At 38.5% G+C, this 19,190-nt stretch overlaps 1 protein-coding gene across 2 annotated transcripts in view; it reads left to right on the top strand.

Annotated features, from left to right (window-relative positions):
* The first annotated feature begins 633 nt into the window (after nucleotides 1–633).
* Nucleotides 634–19,190, top strand: part of sh2d3a (SH2 domain containing 3A) — a 45,722-nt gene continuing 27,165 nt past the window's right edge. The window contains exons 1-5 of one of the 2 annotated variants that reach the window (XM_055158314.1): nucleotides 634–734; nucleotides 3,832–3,923; nucleotides 6,656–6,773; nucleotides 7,171–7,232; nucleotides 11,332–11,477. In XM_055158314.1, coding sequence (XP_055014289.1) covers nucleotides 3,834–3,923; nucleotides 6,656–6,773; nucleotides 7,171–7,232; nucleotides 11,332–11,477 — 416 coding nt within the window. In that variant the 5' untranslated portion in view covers nucleotides 634–734; nucleotides 3,832–3,833. Of the gene's footprint in view, nucleotides 735–3,831; nucleotides 3,924–6,655; nucleotides 6,774–7,170; nucleotides 7,233–11,331; nucleotides 11,478–13,962; nucleotides 14,105–19,190 lie in introns of those variants that run through there. The other variant, XM_020917420.2, reaches the window with a different exon arrangement.

The raw sequence follows: 19,190 nt of genomic DNA, 5'->3' as shown, positions 1-19,190 counted from the left end.
AGCTCAAAACTCATCTATTTAGCTGCATATGACTGAAAAGTTTTTATTCTTCACTCTTCTCTTTAAATGTTCATTTTATGATCATTATTAATGTTTTGATTTGCTTGTGTTGTGTGTTTGAATGTCTGTCTTATTTTACAAAGCACTTTGAATTACATTTTGTATGAATTGTGCTGCACAAATAAACTTGCCTTGCCTGGTTCAGAAAGTCTTTTTTTATTTATTAGCCTGTGTTAATCCCACAGTTATATTTTATTTTGTTGAAATGAAATGAATCAATCATAATGTAAAAATTTTAAATATAGCCTCCTATATTTGAAAGCACACCTCGTCTCATCTATGCCATACTTGCACACCACCACTAGATGCCCTCCTCTGCCTTCTTTTGCCCCTGCAGCATCTGTACATACCTGATCCACATACCTCACACAGACTTGACATGTTGACATCTGCCTCCTGCTGTTTTCGCTCACCGCTGACAGTGGAGCGTGTCCGGGCCTGCCCTCCTCCCCACCTCCCCCGGGGATCTCGTCCTAATCTCGGGGCTCCGATTGGCAGACACAAGCGGGGGGCATCTGATTGGCTCTCCGAGTGACCCTGCAGGTTTGAGGGGGAAAACCGCAAAGGGAAAGTGAGTTGTATTGACGGTTAATATATGGGCTACGGGAAAGAAGAGTGGGAAAACAGACGAGAGACAGAGGAGGACTAGGCTGAGCGCTTAAGCCAGAGCACAGGTAGGTGTTACATACATACGCTACATGATAAACTCCACTGCAAACCTTCTGAGGAATGTGTGCAGATCTGCATTTACAAGAAAACAACACATTTAAAGGACCTATATTTTGTTAAATACACTGATATAATGTTTTCTCCTTGTCTAAATATACCTAGAGTTGCATCTTGGTTTCATTTCAGGTAAAGCTGCACTTGAAACTTTTTTCTGGTGTCACCTGCTTGTCTTCACTGAGATGTTATTGTTTTTATTACTCTAAATTGCCTTAAAAACATGCATTCTTACAGATCTGGCTTGTAATTTGGTGTCATCTACTCGTCTCTGTGAATATAGTTTATACATTTAATGCCAGTGTGCGGAAAATTTTAGGCAAAGCGGTAAGATCTCCATGTAGTTGCCATGTAGTACCATCACCTACAAAAGTTTATCAGTGCAGCTTTAATTAAAAACTCATCAGGTGGGAGTCTTGAATAAGTCTGCTCATGCTTTAATAATTTCATGTAATTTTCATATACAAAAAAAAACCCACTTTCTTTATGTTACTACGAGGTCTTACACTGCTAGGTTCTGATAAAGCTCAAAATGACACAAAAACTGTTCTGTCTGTGTATCGATACTTGCTCAAATGAATATCTAGTTTCGATGTTTTATCTGATTTTCAGTACTTTTTGGAACTTTATCTGTTTGTTGATCAGTAACAATACAGGTCTTTAGTCATAACAATTTCCATTCAAAAGAGTCAAGCTGATCACTGACTGTTAGACGTGACTGATTCTAGATCTTGATTAAATTCTGGAGGTGGATTAATTGTGCAGTCCTAGTCCTGAAAGAACCCTCCATGTCCCAACTGATATTATATTTTTATATACTATTATATATTATATAATATATATATATATTATATTATTTTATTTGTATTTATATATACTATTATTTTTTGCATTGCCTTCACTATGCAGTTACCAACTTCAGTGTAAGAGCAGCTATTGCTTTTAACCTCACTAACCTCAATTAAACTTAAAAGCTCACTCCTCAGTGCTTCAGCAGAGGCTCACACCAGCAGAAGGGTCATCAAAAGTATTGAACATTAGATATGAATCAATACTAAAACTAGTATCGAAACTAGTAGCAAAAGCAGCAAGTACTGATACATTTTCAAGATAGAAATGAACCTTTCTTGAGAATGATCTTGAGCTGGATCAGAACAAGTAGAAGGGCACATATACCTGGAGCACTGAGGGATTTCACACATATAAAACCACACAGCAATATGAATGTGCTAAAAATACTATGATGTAATGTTGAAAATCATCATTCTATTGTATAAGTAAAGAGTTTTTTTATTATCATTGTGGTATCAGAATCGATATTGAGTCTATTCCTCATCAAAATTGAGTTTAAAATTGTTCATATCAAAATCAGACTTCACTTCTTTCACATTCTATCCATTACCTTTGTATCTAAAGTTATCCATGTGAAATACCAGAGCTCAGGAGTCCAAGCCTGTATAATGCAGACTACATGTTACATTCCTCACATACCTATACATACATGTTCAAACAATATTTAACCATAAAATTGTGTGAGATTACTGGTATTGTGGGACCTTCAACAGCCTTGGTCTGGATGTGCTCTTTGGTTGCTATGATACTCATTTGACTGGAGCTGAACAGTGTGGGTGACGTCACACTTAGTCCACTTCTTTATACAGCCTGTGGTTCATACATGAATTTATTCACGTAATACTTATCCAGAGAGAATAGTACATTTCCTGTATATTGGTGTTAGTACAACGGACTCAAATTCTTTTTATGCACCGTGTCACTAGCTATTGTGTCATATTTACGCAATACTAAAACTGTATTAATAATAATAGCCCTAAACCTTCTGAGATCTGACGAGATCAGGCTTTAACAACGAGGTTTGCTCACATTATTAAAGATGTGTCATAACAAATCACAAACAGAAAAATCTCAGAGCAGTGACACAGAATGTGATTTAACAAACTGAGACAGTTTGACGTCAGTTCCTGAATGAAACCACCCCTGCTTTGATAACTCATCTAGTGATCTCTTATCATTAGTCATATCTCGATATCAGAAGGGATTCTTTGGCAAGTCGCCAACCAAGCTTATACAATAAAAAAAAATAACATTGTTTGCTCAGCTGTCCTTACAGGTAACGTAAGGACAACTGTTACTAATGTTGTTTCCTCATCACAAACAGACCTGGAGTCGTAATTTGTTTCATTCATGTTTAACACATAAACCCTGCAGATTTAGGCTGAGTTCTTCTCTTAAGCAGAAAACACTGTTCCACCTTGTGATGTTTTGTGGTAAAACAGGAAATTCACTGTGTTTTTAAAGTCCATACACCTTCCTTAGAATCATCTGGATAATTTTAGTCCTGGAATTGCCTATTTCTACTGAACAAAAGGGAATAGGCAGCTGTTTACTTGAAAACTACTGCTTCATGACATCACAAGGTAGAGCAGAGCTTTGGAGATGTAGAGTCCACAGACCAATAATGCAAGATAATGCATATTTAAAATTTTATATAATTAGTGAATTAATGTGATTTAAATGGAGGTGTATAGTGAAATGTAACTATCAGTGTGTTAAAGTATTAGCTGGAAAAAGGGGCATAGATATAAGATTGATGCATTTTTGTACAAGTCCAAAGTTTGGACACACCATCTCATTCAGTGATTATTTTCTTTATTTTTTCCACATTTTAGATACTTACAGAAGACATCAAATATATGAAGCAAGACATAGTGAGATAACAGTGCTATTTTAAAAATATTTTTTATATTTAACTCTTCAAAGTAGCCACCATTTGCTTTGTTGAAAAATATTTAGTTGAGTTATTTCACTTTTTTCTTTGCTACAGATGTCTGTATATATCTAAAATGTATAAAATAGTATAAATGAATGAGATGGTTTGTCTAAACTTTGGACTGTTTGAATGTTTAAATGCTGAATGTTTGTTTAATTTTAATGACACAGTTGTTAATAAATAAAATACATAAATATACAGTAAATAATCGCCATGGCGTGTAAGTTTGCCTGTAAGATTATTAATTTGTTGTGTTATAGACATGAGTAACCGCTCCATCGCGTGGTGGCTCAGGCAGATCGGCCTCCCTCAGTACATCAAGAATCTGGAGGGGGAATTCTACGGTCTGGAGGTGAGTACTTTAGCAAAGACAGTTCCATCATTCAGCCGTACTGCTGCCCCACTGAACAGAATCTATGCTGAGGTATAATGATATATAATGGTATATCTGTGTTCCATATTAACAATTTAGCCACAATATTTTCTGAAATAGTCATGTGAGCAAAGTTTTGAAGTAGACCTGTCACAATAATTACTATATCCACTAATTGTTCAATTAATTTTGGATGGAAAAATTTTTATTCTAAGTACTTGTTCTTTGTATTAATGTGAAAATTATGATTATTTTTCTATACTGTTGAGAGCTGAATTACAACAACATGAAGTGCAACATTCTCTTATTTATTTATTGCAGTCCATATTTTTTTTTACAATACTGTACATTTAGAATACTGCTTTGGGCTATATTTCTGCTTTATGTTTTGGTTTCACTATTATCGTTTATCGTCTATATTTACTTCAGTAGTTTATCACGCTTCAAAACATGTTATTGTGACAGGAGTATTTTGAAGACGTTTCTACTTCCATCCAAGAGGCTTTCTGCTGCCTTTAGGGGAGGAATTTAAAACGGAAACTTCCATCCCTCAAACGTGTTTAATCATTTAAGTTTCAGGTTACTGGTGTCACTCTCACTGATGCCTGTTAAGTAACTCAGCTCTGCTTAGCATAACCAGAAAGGCCAGGGTGTTTTTGTCTTGATCTGGCTCTAATGTAGAGGTGTAAGATATATTGACAAATTAAGAATATCGCAGATGTTGTTTTGGATAAATGTTAAATTTGAATATTGAGTAAATGGTCTATAATTAAAACAATTAAAAGGTTATAAAGTGATATTTCTGCTCTTTGTGGTTAATTTTCATGTTCATTCATTCACTTGATGAAGCAAAACAATGTCAAGACAAACAATTTTTTTTTTCTTCTACTAAACTGTGTGTATTGTTAGGGATGGAACAAAATCTCCTGAGACAAAATTGCCACAAGATTGTGCACACATGATGAAAATTAGACTTGACTGTTTTTACGTTTGGACTGGATTAAAAAATTGAGTTAAATACTGGTGAGTTACATTTTTTGAGAAGCTGTAGTCCTAAAAAGCACTGCTACAAAATATTAAATAAAGTCAATAAAAAATGGTGAGGCCAAGAATGGGAACTGCAAAATGTATTAATTATAAAGAATGTCAAAATCTCGTCTTGTCTTGAACCAATCTCGTGTCTCGTCTCGTATTGTGGAAATTGTATGTCGTCCCATCCCTATATATGGTATATTGATAGTATTGTCTACTGTTCCTAGTGTTTCTTTGGCAATTTTAGGAGAAACAAGGTAAATTTGCAGCTTTCTGGTCAAAAACAGTGTCTATTTCAAGTACTATGTGACATCACGCATTACTGTCTTGATTACAGATGGGTATTTCTGATTACAAACACTGGCTGCAGGGGCGGAGTTTGAAGTCTGGATATAAGAGATGTAACAATAATCGACATATTGTGATATCGTATCGTCATAACTGTCACAATAATATCGAGAGCGGTCACAATATATAGAGTTACAAATTTCTTTGGTCAAATGCATGGTGTTATAATGACAACAGCTAAAAAAACATAGGGAACAGCATATCCCATGATTCATTTCAGTGCAGACAACATGAAGAGATATATTTTTTATGTTAATTCATGGGATTATGATAGTGTTTTAAATGCAAAAAGTATCCTGTCTACAATAACCGTATTGGGCACACTCATAAGTATCCAAACCCGTCAAAAAACGGCTGCGGGCCCCGCAATCCAGAGCGTCCTATACATGAATCCACTCGGGTGTCCCAGCACAACTTCAGTAAACTACAAAGCCGCACCACCAGCAGCGCACGCAAACACACACGGAGCAGACAGCGACCACACAGTGAAACACACCCACAGCCACACTCATCACTCCACGCCGACGAGGAACGGAACAGAGGAATGAACCGAAAAAGTGAGTGCAATTTGCCACTTCTAGACACAACTGAACAACTGAGTCACTGCGAACACGCCAACAATCCAGCGGTCCCAGACAGCACCCTCCCTACACGCCAGAGTCACCGTGAACGCCACAAACAAACAAAACCACTCACCCATCACACTGTTGTGTTTCCTTTAAAGTCTGGCGCGGTTTATTTGTGAAGAGAGTTTGAAAATAAACCATCTAATGACAGTGTGTCTTATAATCCAGAGTGCCCTATAGTGCGGAAAATACGCTATATTAACCACTCCAAAATATCGCAATAAATATTGAAAATCATGATAATATCGTACCGTGAGATGTGGATATCGTTACATCCCTAGTGGATTCCTGTTAGACCAATCACACTGTTCATCATAACCCTGCCCTTCCTCCCCTTTCACTCTCTCTGTTTAGCAGCTCTATTTGAAATGTGGCTGTGCGAGATAAACTTCTCGGTGTTTAGCCCCACTGTAAGATATTTATTTTTGTCAAAACCCAAAGTTAGGGTCAAAGACTGCTGGTTCTCAGACCTCGTCCACGTGCCTTCTGCTGAAAACTTTGTTACTATGGTGATAACGTAGGTATTTGCAGCCGTTTGCTTTGCCACTTTTGATTTTTGTTTTCAAGACCACATTTCGCAAAAGGCGTTTTTATTTCTGAAATGTTCCCACCTGACCTTCCATCCTCTCTGGCCCTGTCCACTTAGCGCCGCACGTGTACCCGATCTGAGCAGATTGCTGATGTTTCCTGGTATTGTTCGCGCAGGGCTTACTGAATGTCACAGAGGAGGAGCTGAGAAGAGCGGGAGTGGACGAGCCCGGCCACAGACAGACCATCCTGAAGCAGCTGGAGCGACACAGGCACACGCTGGACCCGCACTCTGGTAAACAAAAAACAAAACAAAACAACAACAAAAAACAATACGAATTCACTTATTTTTAATGCTATAGCTGATAATTGCTGATAATTGGTGGTTTTCAGATAGTTGGGGACATTGTATTCTCATGAGAAAAATGTAAAAGATAATTGTTGAACATGATTATTTCTATCAGTGAACCCCCATTTTAATATAAATTCTAGCTGTCGCCCATCTATGTACCTTTACAATGTTCTATTTTCCCTATTACAACTTACCTTTTGTATTTTTCTAATAAATAAAGCAAAAACAAGCAAGAAAACAAACGCTGTCTGTACTCAAAATAAACAGGATATGGCCTTTTTTTCATACATATCAGCATCATATACTCAGTCAGTACTCGAGTATTTTTATTGTTCCACAGGAGGAGCCCGTGTGGAGAGAAGGGTCAGCCGAAAACACTCACTAGGATCATCTATGGACCTGGTCAGACAACGTTACTTTAATTACTACTGCTGCTACTGCTCCTACTACTGCTCCTACTCCTACTGTTACTGCTCCTATCCTACTACTACTACTCCTACAACTACTTCTTGCTGTAACTACTACTCTTATCTTATGACTTCTACTACTATTCCTCCACCTACTACTACTACTACTACTACCCCTATCCTACAACAGGTACTTGTTCAACTATTCCTCCTCCTCCTGCTACTACTACTACTCCCATCCTACTACTCATACTACTATTCCTCCTCCTCCTCCTACTACTACTACTACTACTACTCGTATCATACTACTTGTACTATTCCTCCTCCTCCTCCTACTACTACTACTCCTATCATACTACATAATATTACTATTCCTCCTCCTCGTACAACTACTACTCCTATCCTACTACTTGTACTGCTGTTTCTCCTCCTCCTCCTACTACTACTATTTCTTCTATCCAACTACTCATATTACAATTCCTCCTCCTCCTCTTACTACTAACTACTACTCCTATCCTACTACGTGTACTATTATTCCTCCTCCTCCAACACCTACTACTACTACTACTACTAATCCTGTCCTACTACTCCTACTACTATTTCTCCTCCTCCTACACCTACTACTACTACTACTAATCCTGTCCTACTACTCGTACTACTGTTCCTCCTTCTCCTGTTATCCTACTACAACTTGTACTACTATTCCTCCTCCTCCTACTATTACTCCTATCCTACTACTCATACTACTATTTCTCCTCCTCTTCCTCCTCCTACTACTACTACTCCTATCATCCTGGTACTACTGATCCTCTTCCTCCTGCAATCCTACTACTCGTACTACTATTCCTGCTACTACCACTACTACTCCTATCTTACTACTTGTACTACTATTTCTCCTACTACTACTACTACTACTCCTGTCTTATTACTCATGCTACTATTCCTCCTCCTCCTTCCACTACTAGTACTACTCCTATCCTACTACTTGTACTACTATTCCTCCTCCTCCTCCTACTAGTACTACTAATCCTGTCCTACTACTCGTACTACTATTCCTCCTCCTCCTACATCTACTACTACTAATCCTGTCCTACTATTCCTCCTCTTACTACTACTACTCCAGTCCTATTACTCGTACTACTATTCCTCTTCCCACTACTACTACTACTCATACTACTATTCCTCCTCCTCCAACTATTACTCCTATCCTACTACTCGTACTACTATTTCACCTCCTCCTACTACAACTCCTATCGTCCTTGTACTAGTGTTCCTCTTCCTCCTGCTATCCTACTCCTACTACTACTACTCCTATCTAACTAGTTGTACTACTATTTCTCCTCCTCCTACTACTCCGATCCTACTACTCATACTGCTATTCCTACTACTACTACTAGTACTACTCCTATCCTACTACTCATACTACTATTCCTCCTACTACTACTACTGCTATCTTACTACTTGTACTACTATTCCTCCTATTATTACTACTACTAGTCCTATCCTACTATTCAAACTACTATTTCCCCTCCAACTACTGCTACTATTCATCTTCCTACTCCTGCTCCTACTGCTACTCTTCCTTTGTACCCGATGTATTTGTACACATTTGTGAGCTGAGGTAGGGTGGAGTATATGGATTGCATCTATGACAGATTTGCCTGTCACTTCCACGCAGCGACCAATCTCACATCTCTTCTGGCTGCCACAAATGTGCTCATGACTGATGCCTTTTTCGGAGACGACAAAGAAATACATAAGGAGGAAACATTTCCCTGGTTGCAAAAAACAAGGCCAGTCATCAAAAGCAATGAACGTGAAAATGAAACTGCGTCCTGTTCAAAAGAGCTGTGTCAGTGTGTACCTGCAGCGCTGGGCAGCGGGCAGAATCATACTGACCTTAAAGGGAGTTGACCAGGATGTTGGGATATGTAAGGCTCTTCCATCTGCACATTGTAAGAACTCCACTCACTGTTACCAAAAAAGAACAGAAAATCCATCCATCCATAAATGTTTATATATTTTTGCAATGTCTCCTGGGCCCTATTCAAACTTACTGTTAGCTGTAAGATTCTGTACAAGGCTCTGCCCACAGGCCTACATCACCCATGCTCCCACACAACAATTCTCTATAAATACACAAAAGCACTTGACAAATCTAATGCGATGTGCAGTAGTTTCATTAACTGGATGCACACTGATTGTATGTTTTTAGGTTCTTTTTTCAGACCAAGGGTTTGTTTTCATATCTGACAGTTTTGACTGCTCACTAGCGCTCTTCCTCAGAGTGGTCAAGTGATGCTGCTGTGATGTGTCCGGTCAGCTGATTTATACAGGTTTTGGCGCTGTCTTCCTACCGGTGGGGGCAGGACAGCCTAAAAACCGGGATGAGGGGGCTTTTTTACTCTCACACAGTTGGGATACTGTCCTGAGGGAGTCGGACTGTAGATGGCGCTGTCGTCCTGCCCCCACCGGTAGGAAGACAGTGCCAAAATCTGTAAAAATCAGCTGACCGGACATGTCACAGCAACATCACGTGACCACTCTGAGGAAGAGCGCTAGTGAGCAGTCGAAACTGTCATTATGAAAACAAAATCCTGGTCTGAAAAAAGAACCTAATAACATAAATTATCAGAAGACCAAATGAACCTCATTGGGCACACTGATTGTGCTGTGCTAACGCTCTGAAGGGGGAGTGACTTAATGCGGAGAGCAAAGAGAAGGGAGACTCAAAGAATCAAACACAAAAGAAACTAAATTAAACCTATAAACATGTTATATCTTGGCTATATTTGCCAAAAGAAATGTACTAAAATGTAATTAGTTTCAGTTTTGATTTTGATGCTCTGAGTCCCCTCCCCAGAGTTACTCCCCCTTCAGAGCGCCACCATATCTCAATCATTGTGCATCTCGCTAATGAAACTACTGCAGATCGCTTCTGATTAGTGAACTTATAGTAAGTATATTGCTCTGTATCATGCTTTTGTATATTCATGGAAAACTGCTGTGCGAGAACATGGCTGATATAAAGAGAGTCTGAATAGGGCCCAGGAGAGATTACTCAGAAATATGCATGGACGACATATAAGCACTTCATGTGCTTGACGAGATAGGCACAATGAAAGCACCTTGAATGCTCAACAGTGGTGGAAAAATGCTTTAATATAAATGTATTAAGATAAGGTGTATATTACAGAAGCCGAGAGGGGTCACAACAAACGCAAACGCCGCAACAAATACAAATGCAACAACACAACAAAGAGCCACAACACACCAAAAAAAAAGCCACAACGGAAATGACCGCGGGACTCTATTTTAATGCAAACGCCGCAACAAATACAAATGCCACAACACAAACGCAAATGCCGCAACACATTAAAAAGCCACAACACATTAAAAAGCCACAACACATTAAAAAGCCACAACACATCAAAACACCACAACAGAAGTGACTGCGGGACTCTATTTTCCGACGGACTGATCAAGCGGCAAGTGAAGAAGAAGAACTACAATGTGAAAAGTAAAGGAATGAAGTTGGAAATGCAAGTAAAAGTAATTTATTGTTTTATCATTATTCGTTTCACGTTGTAGTTGTTCTTCCTCACTTGCTGCTTGATCGGTCCGTCGGAAAATAGAGTCCTGCGGTCACTTCCGTTGTGGCTTTTTAATGTATTGTGACTTTTCAATGTGTTGCGACTTTTTAATGTGTTGCGGCATTTGTGTTTGTGTTGTGGCGTTTGCATTAAAATACAGTCCTGCGGTCATTTCCGTTGTGGCTTTTTTGGTACGTCGTGGCTTTTTTTGTTTTTTTGTGGCTTTTTGTTGTGTTGTCGCATTTGCATTTGTTGCGGCGTTTGCGTTTGTTGTGACCCCTCTCGGCTTCCGTAGTATATGGTTATCGACAGTTATAGGATGAGAGCAGCTGTCATTTTATAATCTCATATTGCATTTGATCTGTTTTCATAGCCTTGCTCCTACAACACTCTTAGGACCTCCCCTTTCACAACCACTGTCACCACACTTAACCACACTTACTTCATATCTGACCTCACCAGTTTCTGTGTGTGTGTGTGTGTCCCTGCCACTTCCTGCAGGTGAACCCACGGAAGGACCTGTTTCGCCAGAGCGTCCTGCCCCACCTCCAACGTGCTGACAGCAAGCACCGCCTCTCTGCCTCCTGCTCGCAGCTCCAGCCCCTGACCGAGGACCACAAAGACCAGAGCGAGGAAGGAAAACGCAGGTACAGCACCCCGACAGTGATGGCACACAGTAGGGTCACCGCTCTGGGCCCCTCTGGCCCTGGCGTCCGGGTACTCTGCTCCAGAGTAAAGAGAGAGGGACAAGGACAATGAGACACTTTCTTCAAACACACTTCTACACATGTCTGGTTTATCATTAACTCCAGGCTTGTAAAGTCTTATCACACTTTTGCGGTTGGGCTGAGTTCTATGGGGGAGTTTGTGTTAGAGAAGACACCTACAGTACTTAAAATGCAGGGATATCAGAACTGGCTTTATTTACACATGACCAGGGTTTGACAAAATGCTAGGTAAATTCCCAGGTTAGGTTGCAAGTGTAACTGGAGCTATTGAGAAAGTTACTATGGTCTAATTACTCAAACTAAATCTCAATAATCTATGACATATTTATTTTGCACACCCAGTAGTGGACTTGTGCTGTCACAATACAAAACTATGGAAAAGGCTTTGATACGCTTTATTCATTTCAATACGACTACAAGTTTTCATTCACATTTAAAAATCCTATCTTACGCAAGACTGACTCTTGTGAGCTTAGAATGTTGTTACCTGCTCACAAACATTTTGAAAGTTTTGATTCATTCACACGTTTGAGTAATCCTTTATTATTCTTTATATATCTGTCTAGATATTGTACAAACTTATTGCAAACTTTAAATGTGAATTTCTCTGGAAATATTGGTCATATTAACACAAAATAAAAACTGTAGTAATCTTGACACTCCCTGCCCTCTATGCCTGAACTCCACAAGCCGAGACCAATCTATATGAGGGAAAAATTGTTGTTGTTGTTTTTTTCCCCATATCACCCAGCCCTAAATCTGTCTACATCTCCAAAACACAAAATGCTCTACTTCACCTTGTGATGTCATGTGGTGGTCATTTTCAAGTTAACTCCTACCTTTTACCTATCATTCAGTAGACACTGAAAATTCCAGGACTGAAATTATCATTCCAGGATTGAAATGATCCAAATGATTCTAGTGAAGGTGTTTCATTGAATTTAAAAACACACAGCATTTCCTGTTTTACCAACATATTATTCAACATATGTGAATGAAACAAAACACAACTCCAGGCTTGTTTTTGATGAGGAAACAACACAGAGGCCTAATATATAACATAAATCAGAAGATAACATAACATTCCATACCCTTGCTTTTTATCATCATGACAGCCTTTTAAACTTTTCAAACAGATGTGCTCTGTAAACCAGCACATTACGTTCCATGACATACCTATTTTAAAGACCTACACACCACCTGCCTAACTACAGTGACCAGATTTTCAAAATCAAAAACGGGACATCCCTGGTTTGGGTCAGTTGGAAATACTAAAATTGTGAAACGAGAGCGTAATTAAGGAAAATTGTTATGCACTCAGCACTAATGTATCTAGTCCTGGTTTACTCCTGGTCTAGTAACTGGTCTAGTAACTGGTCTAGTCCTGATTTAGTCCCAGTCGAGTATCTGGTTTACTCCTGGTCTAGTAACTGGTCTAGTCCTGATTTAGCCCCAGTCGAGTATCTGGTTTAGTCCCAGTCTACTACCTGGTCTAGTAGTTCTGTTCTAATACCTGGTTTAATCCTGGTCTAGTACTTGGTTCAGTCCTGGTCTAGTACCTGGTTTAGTCCCAGGCTAGTATCTGATCTGGTCTAGTACCTGGTCTAGTCCCTGGTTTAGTCCCAGACTAGTCCCTGGTTTAGTCCTAGTCTAGTATCTGATCTGGTCTAGTACCTGGTCTAGTCCCTGGTTTAGTCCCGGTCTAGTACCTGGTCTAGTACCCTAGTTTTAGTCTAGTACCTGGTTTAGTCCCAGTCTAGTACCTGGTTTAGTCCCAGTCTAGTACCTGGTCTAGTACCTGGTTTAGTCCCAGTCTAGTACCTGGTTTAGTCCCAGTCTAGTACCTGGTTTAGTCCCAGTCTAGTACCTGGTTTAGTCCCAGTTCAGTACCTGGTTTAGTCCCGGTCTAGTACCTGGTTTAGTCCCGGTCTAGTACCTGGTTTAGTCCCGGTCTAGTACCTGGTTTGGTCTCGCTCTAGTACCTGTATAGTCACATTTAAGCAGCTTTTTTTGTATGTTACCTAAACAAATTACAATTTATGCCTCTCTTTACTGTTGGCAGGGATCAGATTCGTCAAAAATAGGGACACCTGGGACATTTCTTGTATAAAACTGGGACAAATCAATGGTTTTGGATAAATCTGCTGGGACAGGGCTCCAAACTGGGACTGTCCCGGGTAAATAGGTTCGTCTGGTCACTCTAGTTCTATCGTCATTTTAAAGCCGTACCCAGCACCCGCCTGACTGAAGCCAGGTGATGTGTGAGCTCGTCTGGCGTCGGTATCCGAGGAATGCCGGGCGGATAGCGGGCTGGAGCACCGGGGCCTGGGGCGGGGAATAGCGGGGGAGCGACTTGTGTGAACTCGCCTCGGTGCAGCGGGGAGGAGGAGAATGGACATGGAGGAGAGGCTGAAGCAACACACGGGGCCGGGGAGGGACCAGCCGGAGCAAACTGTAGCCGAGTTTTGAGCAGTTTTTTCGGGGCGTAAAACAAAAATGGCCGTGTCGTCGCGTGGAAGCTGCGAGTGGCGGTAAAAAAAAGAAAGGTAAGACTGCTCGCGAGCGCTTTTCTCTGGAATGATTTTCAATTCCGCGCGAGATTTGCTATGTTTTAACCGTTTCTAATCGTTAAAATTCGTTTATATAACATTTATGGATAGTTTATTTAACTTTTGTGCTCACCGTGCTTCAAATTCTACATATTTCGTTTGTTATTTACTGCAAATGATGATAAACCACGGTAAAATATAGGTAACTCACCTGTTGCTCAATATGTGTTGTCTTGACATGTTCCCGCGAGATTTGTGTAAACTTTACTCCCAAACCCTTTTTCCAGCAGATTACTTTTTATTTATTAGTAATAAAATAGTTGTGGATGGTTTTATTTCTGTTTTAGTCGAAAAAACTAATCAGTCTTGTTCTATATTTCTGGTTTCAGATGACATCACAGTATTCGATAGGTAAATATTATTGAATACAGATGGGGGCAGCTAAAATCAATATTGTTTAGCTGCAGATTTTTGTTATAATATAGCATGGCCTTGGAACTAGTCAGTAATAGAAATGATCAGGTTTCATATTTGGGAATTTACCTTTTACCTTTGATATTTCATGGAAAAGTACAGTGTAATTAATAGGAAAAACTGGCTCTTGCCCCCATCTGAAAGTATGTCATCATCACATTTTAGATTCTGAAAACTACTAATTGGCAACTATAGCTTCCTGTTGTTCTATCTGAGTCACACAGATGCACTTTGAGTCAAACTGTAGTGATAAACAGTTAGGGCAACCATTCTCTTAGTCTTAAATCCAGACAGGATGCTGTAAGGCCACGTAAAAGCTTTGTAGGCTACGTAAAAGCTTTGGTTGAGTCACCTTTTGGTTTCTCAGGCTTTCCCAGGTGTTTGCTGCAGGCACGATCTGAGAGCGCCAACGCCCCTCCGAGCTGTCATCCCCACGCCAGCCGGAAGAATAGGGATGTAGGGAAAGATTGGGGCTAGGATTGTCAAAAGTATCGAAAAGCAAATACTTGACTGCCAAAAGCAATATCTAGGTACGTAAAAATGGCTTAAATTATGAACAATTTACTTGGTGAAAATGATCTACCAATGGAATTAATGTGTATTTCTTAATTGAAACAATCATTTATTTGTGGGCACTTATTTCAAAGCATGAAAACGCAATTGTGTATACTGTAAAGCTGTCTATTTTGTCCCTATTCTACATTCATTATTGAAAACTGTTAAATAGGAATGTCACAATAACTGAAATATCGCAATATCGTATCGTCAGAAACGGAGGCCATCACAATATATATCGGATTACAAGTCTTTCTTATTCTTTTAAGCACTTTGATTTCTTTGTGTGTACTTTTCCTTGCCATGGTGCAGTAATATCTAAAAACAGAAGGAACTGCATAGACCATGATCCTTTGGTGTTGTCACTGCAGACTATAAGAAGAAATACCTGTTATTACACACTTTCAAATCTTAAATCTTCATATTATAACAGTACTAAAAGCCTTCTTAAGTATTTTCCAAGGTGTTTAAAAGGAAAAAGCAGCATATTCACAATTTTGTTGGCCTCCACAAAATATCGCAATAAATATTGAACCGTGAGATGCATATCATGAAAATATTGCATTAAGGGATTTTGATATCGTTACATCCCTATTGTTAAATCAAAACAAAGCAATCCAGTCTACTTATTGCACCAGTCTTAAACCAGGATAAATGAAGAAACACAGAAACAACTCAAATAGAGGCAGGTTATCAAAATACTAGTTACTACAAGATATGACCACTCCTCCTCATCCACCCACAAAACGTTAAGCAAAATAATTTAGAAATACTTCATGTTTTTTTCTTACCTTACCCATTGTGATTGTAGGTCTGTTTTAATGTGGCCATTATCACTAAACTGTCTACCATGAAGAATTTATAATTACTTCAGATTAGTAAATGCTTAGGAATGGAAAGGATTAGGAATGCTTCATCAATTCTTATGTTTCTTATTTTAAGTGCAAAGAGTTGTTGTCTTTATTATCTTAGACATAACAAGATGTATTTTCATATTTTAAGCATAAAAAGTCTTGTTCCACTACTTGTCAGATGAAATTTACTCAAATAATGAAGAAACTTTACCGGAAGTGCTCCACTGTGTTTTTTTAAACACCTTACACAGACCTGGAATTTTCAATCTCTGTTGAAGAAAAATGTAAAAGATAGCTGTTAACATGAAAAGTAGTGCTTTGTGACATCATGAGGTGGAACACACTAATAATAAAGGAATTACGCCAACATGTGTGAATGAAACAAAACACAACACCAGCTCTGTTTTTGAGGAAGTAACTTTATAACATGACTTAAAGCTCACAAGAGTCAGTTAAATCTAAATATGTTTTATATTACCTCTTTTCTCTTTAATTTAAATTTCTTTCTCAATTCATAGTTGACAAATAGTTTTTGTACTGTAATCGATACTAAAACTACTAGGCTATTAGTCATTTGAGCAGGTATCGGTACTAAAATAGTACAAATTGACAAGACAGAAATGGACCTTTCCTGAATACCTTAAGTATGATGTTGAGCTGTGTCAGAACAAGTATAAGAGCACATAGACGAGTATACGCCCATGGACCACTATGGAACCTTCCTGGACCGCTGAGGGATTACGCACATACAAGACCATAAAAGAAAGTACTACGATTTAATCAAAGCCAGTGGAATGCTACTTGAGTGTCTTTGCGGTTGCATTAGTAAGCCTAAGGATTTTACCCAGGTCCTTCTGTTTGAGGATCAGGCAGCGTTTAAAGCAGGACAGAGGTACTTGTGGGATTTAGAACATGTTTAAAAGCCTGTATTGAATCATGGAAATGCGTTGGTGTTTTTTTTTCAATAAAGGCTTTTTAACATTTTCCAAATCCCACGATACTCGAGTGCCTCTGTCCTGCTTTATACTATGCTCTACTATTGAAAATCACATTCTACTGTCTAAAGAAAGTGTGTTTTTAATTATAATCGTGGTATCGGGATCAGTATTGAATCTGTGTCTCTGTTAGTGCAAAGAAAAGGTAGTCTACACGTGATAACAAAAGAATAGCTGATAGAATAGAATCACTTATAAGTCAGGGTGCATTTGTCTAATTAAAATTGACCAAGAAACAAAAGTAGTAGATGAGTAATAAAAAGATGGTGAAGAGTAAAATCATAACGATGACGTAGCCTGTGTGGAATTTGAACACAATGATTAGGCGATGTGTGTAATTACAATAGGGAGCCTTACATCAAGTTAACAGACTCATTTGATCACAATGAGTCTGTACAAGTTTGTAATTGAATTTAAGTATCTTGGCGTTACCTTGGAGTCCACTTTATCTTTTAAAAAACATGTAAAAAATGTATCAAAAATTGTAAATTTTAAGACTCACAATTTTAGGCAAATTAGATCATCATTGCCATAAAATGTAGCTAAAATGTTTCTCCACAGCATGATTTTCTCTTACATTGAATACTGCATTACTAACTGGTCACTGACAAGCGTGACAACCTTAAAAATAATAGAATCACTTTTTAAAACAGCGTTAAAGATATTTGATAGGAAATCTTTATCTTTTCATCATTGTCTCATACTACAGAAGTATAATATCGTAAGTTTTGGAAATTTTCAAAAAAATTTAACTCGCCTGCTTAGTTTACAAAGTCTTAAATGGACTCGCTCCACCAGCTCTGGGTGAGTTCATTAAGCCCAAGTCCAGCACTAGAGGCTCTACCAAAGGTGACTGTGTAAAACTCTATAGACGCACAACTTTCAGTCAGTAGATGTGATCAGTCAAGGGCACAGAAATCTGGAACAACATCCCAGCTGCTATAAGAGACTCCACCACATTCAGTTCATTTAAAACTAATCTGAAACGATGGCTTAAGAGAAACCAGATCTGTAACCACTAGTGTTCTGCTCCTATGTAAATGTCAGTGTTGTATGTCATGCTTGTGTGTTTGTCTTTTGTGATGCGTTTTATGTTCTTATGTTTTAGTCTTATGTCTCTATCTCTCTGACCTGCCATGGACTAAAAAGAAAAGTACCTGAAAAGTACCTTCGGGCTAATTCTGGCATATTTACAAGTATATGTTCATGAATATGCATTGTCCCTTTTAAATAAATAACTAAATGAATCTCAAACATTTCACGCCATACATTGCATTTCTGGCTACAACCAGGTACGTGTACTAAACCAGTTCGAATCTGTGATCTGAGCCAAATTAAAAACCAACAGAACAAACAAAAAGCTCATGTACCATTGATGATTCTTGAACAACAGTTTGAGAAGCACACATGTAGACTAAATAAATAAATAAATATCTAGCAATTAGCCCAATGTTGCCACAGAACTAAAGAGTACTACTTGACAATGAGTAGTTTGGTAGTATTATCGTTTTGGCACAGGCCTACAGCTTGTCAGAGTCATATGTTTGATGAGTACAGTGGGCTGTATTCATGCTTTGAGTGTAGGGAACAAGCGGCCCTCACAGCTCCACTGAACAGATCCCTCCAGGCTACCATACATGTGACCTTTCCTGCTGCAGCCCTGAGACAGAAAATCCACAAATAACAAAGATTTACTGTACAGATTGTACAGATTGTGCAGTATTATTATTTTTGCCGTTGTGTGGTTGAATAATGTGTGTTGAAACTTGAGAGCATGTTTGCAGTAGCAGGAAGTAGACATATGAACTAGGAGACATTATTTATCTGAGGTTAAAGGCTCTGTCCCCAATTTTTTCCCATGTATTTTGAGCAAACAATAATAATGTCCCAGTACTGTTAAACTATGATTCAAAAAGTTCTTCTTTTTTACATGATTATTTACATTGTAGATTCTCACTGAAGGCATCTGAACTATGAATGACACATGAATATGAAATGAAAAATACATTCAAAATAATTGATTTAATTTGAATCCATTTAATCAACTGATTGATTGTTTTTTGTTTTGTTTTGGTTCATTTTAAATTAATAGCCACCCTTTGCTTTGACCCATAGATTGCCACTTGATTATAATATAAAACATTTTAAAAATTGTTATTAAACTTCTTTTTTTACCTTCATAATTCCATATGTTTTGCATCATAT

This window comes from Boleophthalmus pectinirostris, unplaced genomic scaffold, assembly GCF_026225935.1.
Source record: "Boleophthalmus pectinirostris isolate CB_2022bp ecotype Guang Dong unplaced genomic scaffold, ASM2622593v1 HiC_scaffold_22, whole genome shotgun sequence".
NCBI lineage: Eukaryota > Metazoa > Chordata > Actinopteri > Gobiiformes > Gobiidae > Boleophthalmus > Boleophthalmus pectinirostris.
The sequence above is the reverse complement of the archived record's forward strand: the minus strand, read 5'-3'. Positions and strand labels throughout refer to the sequence as shown.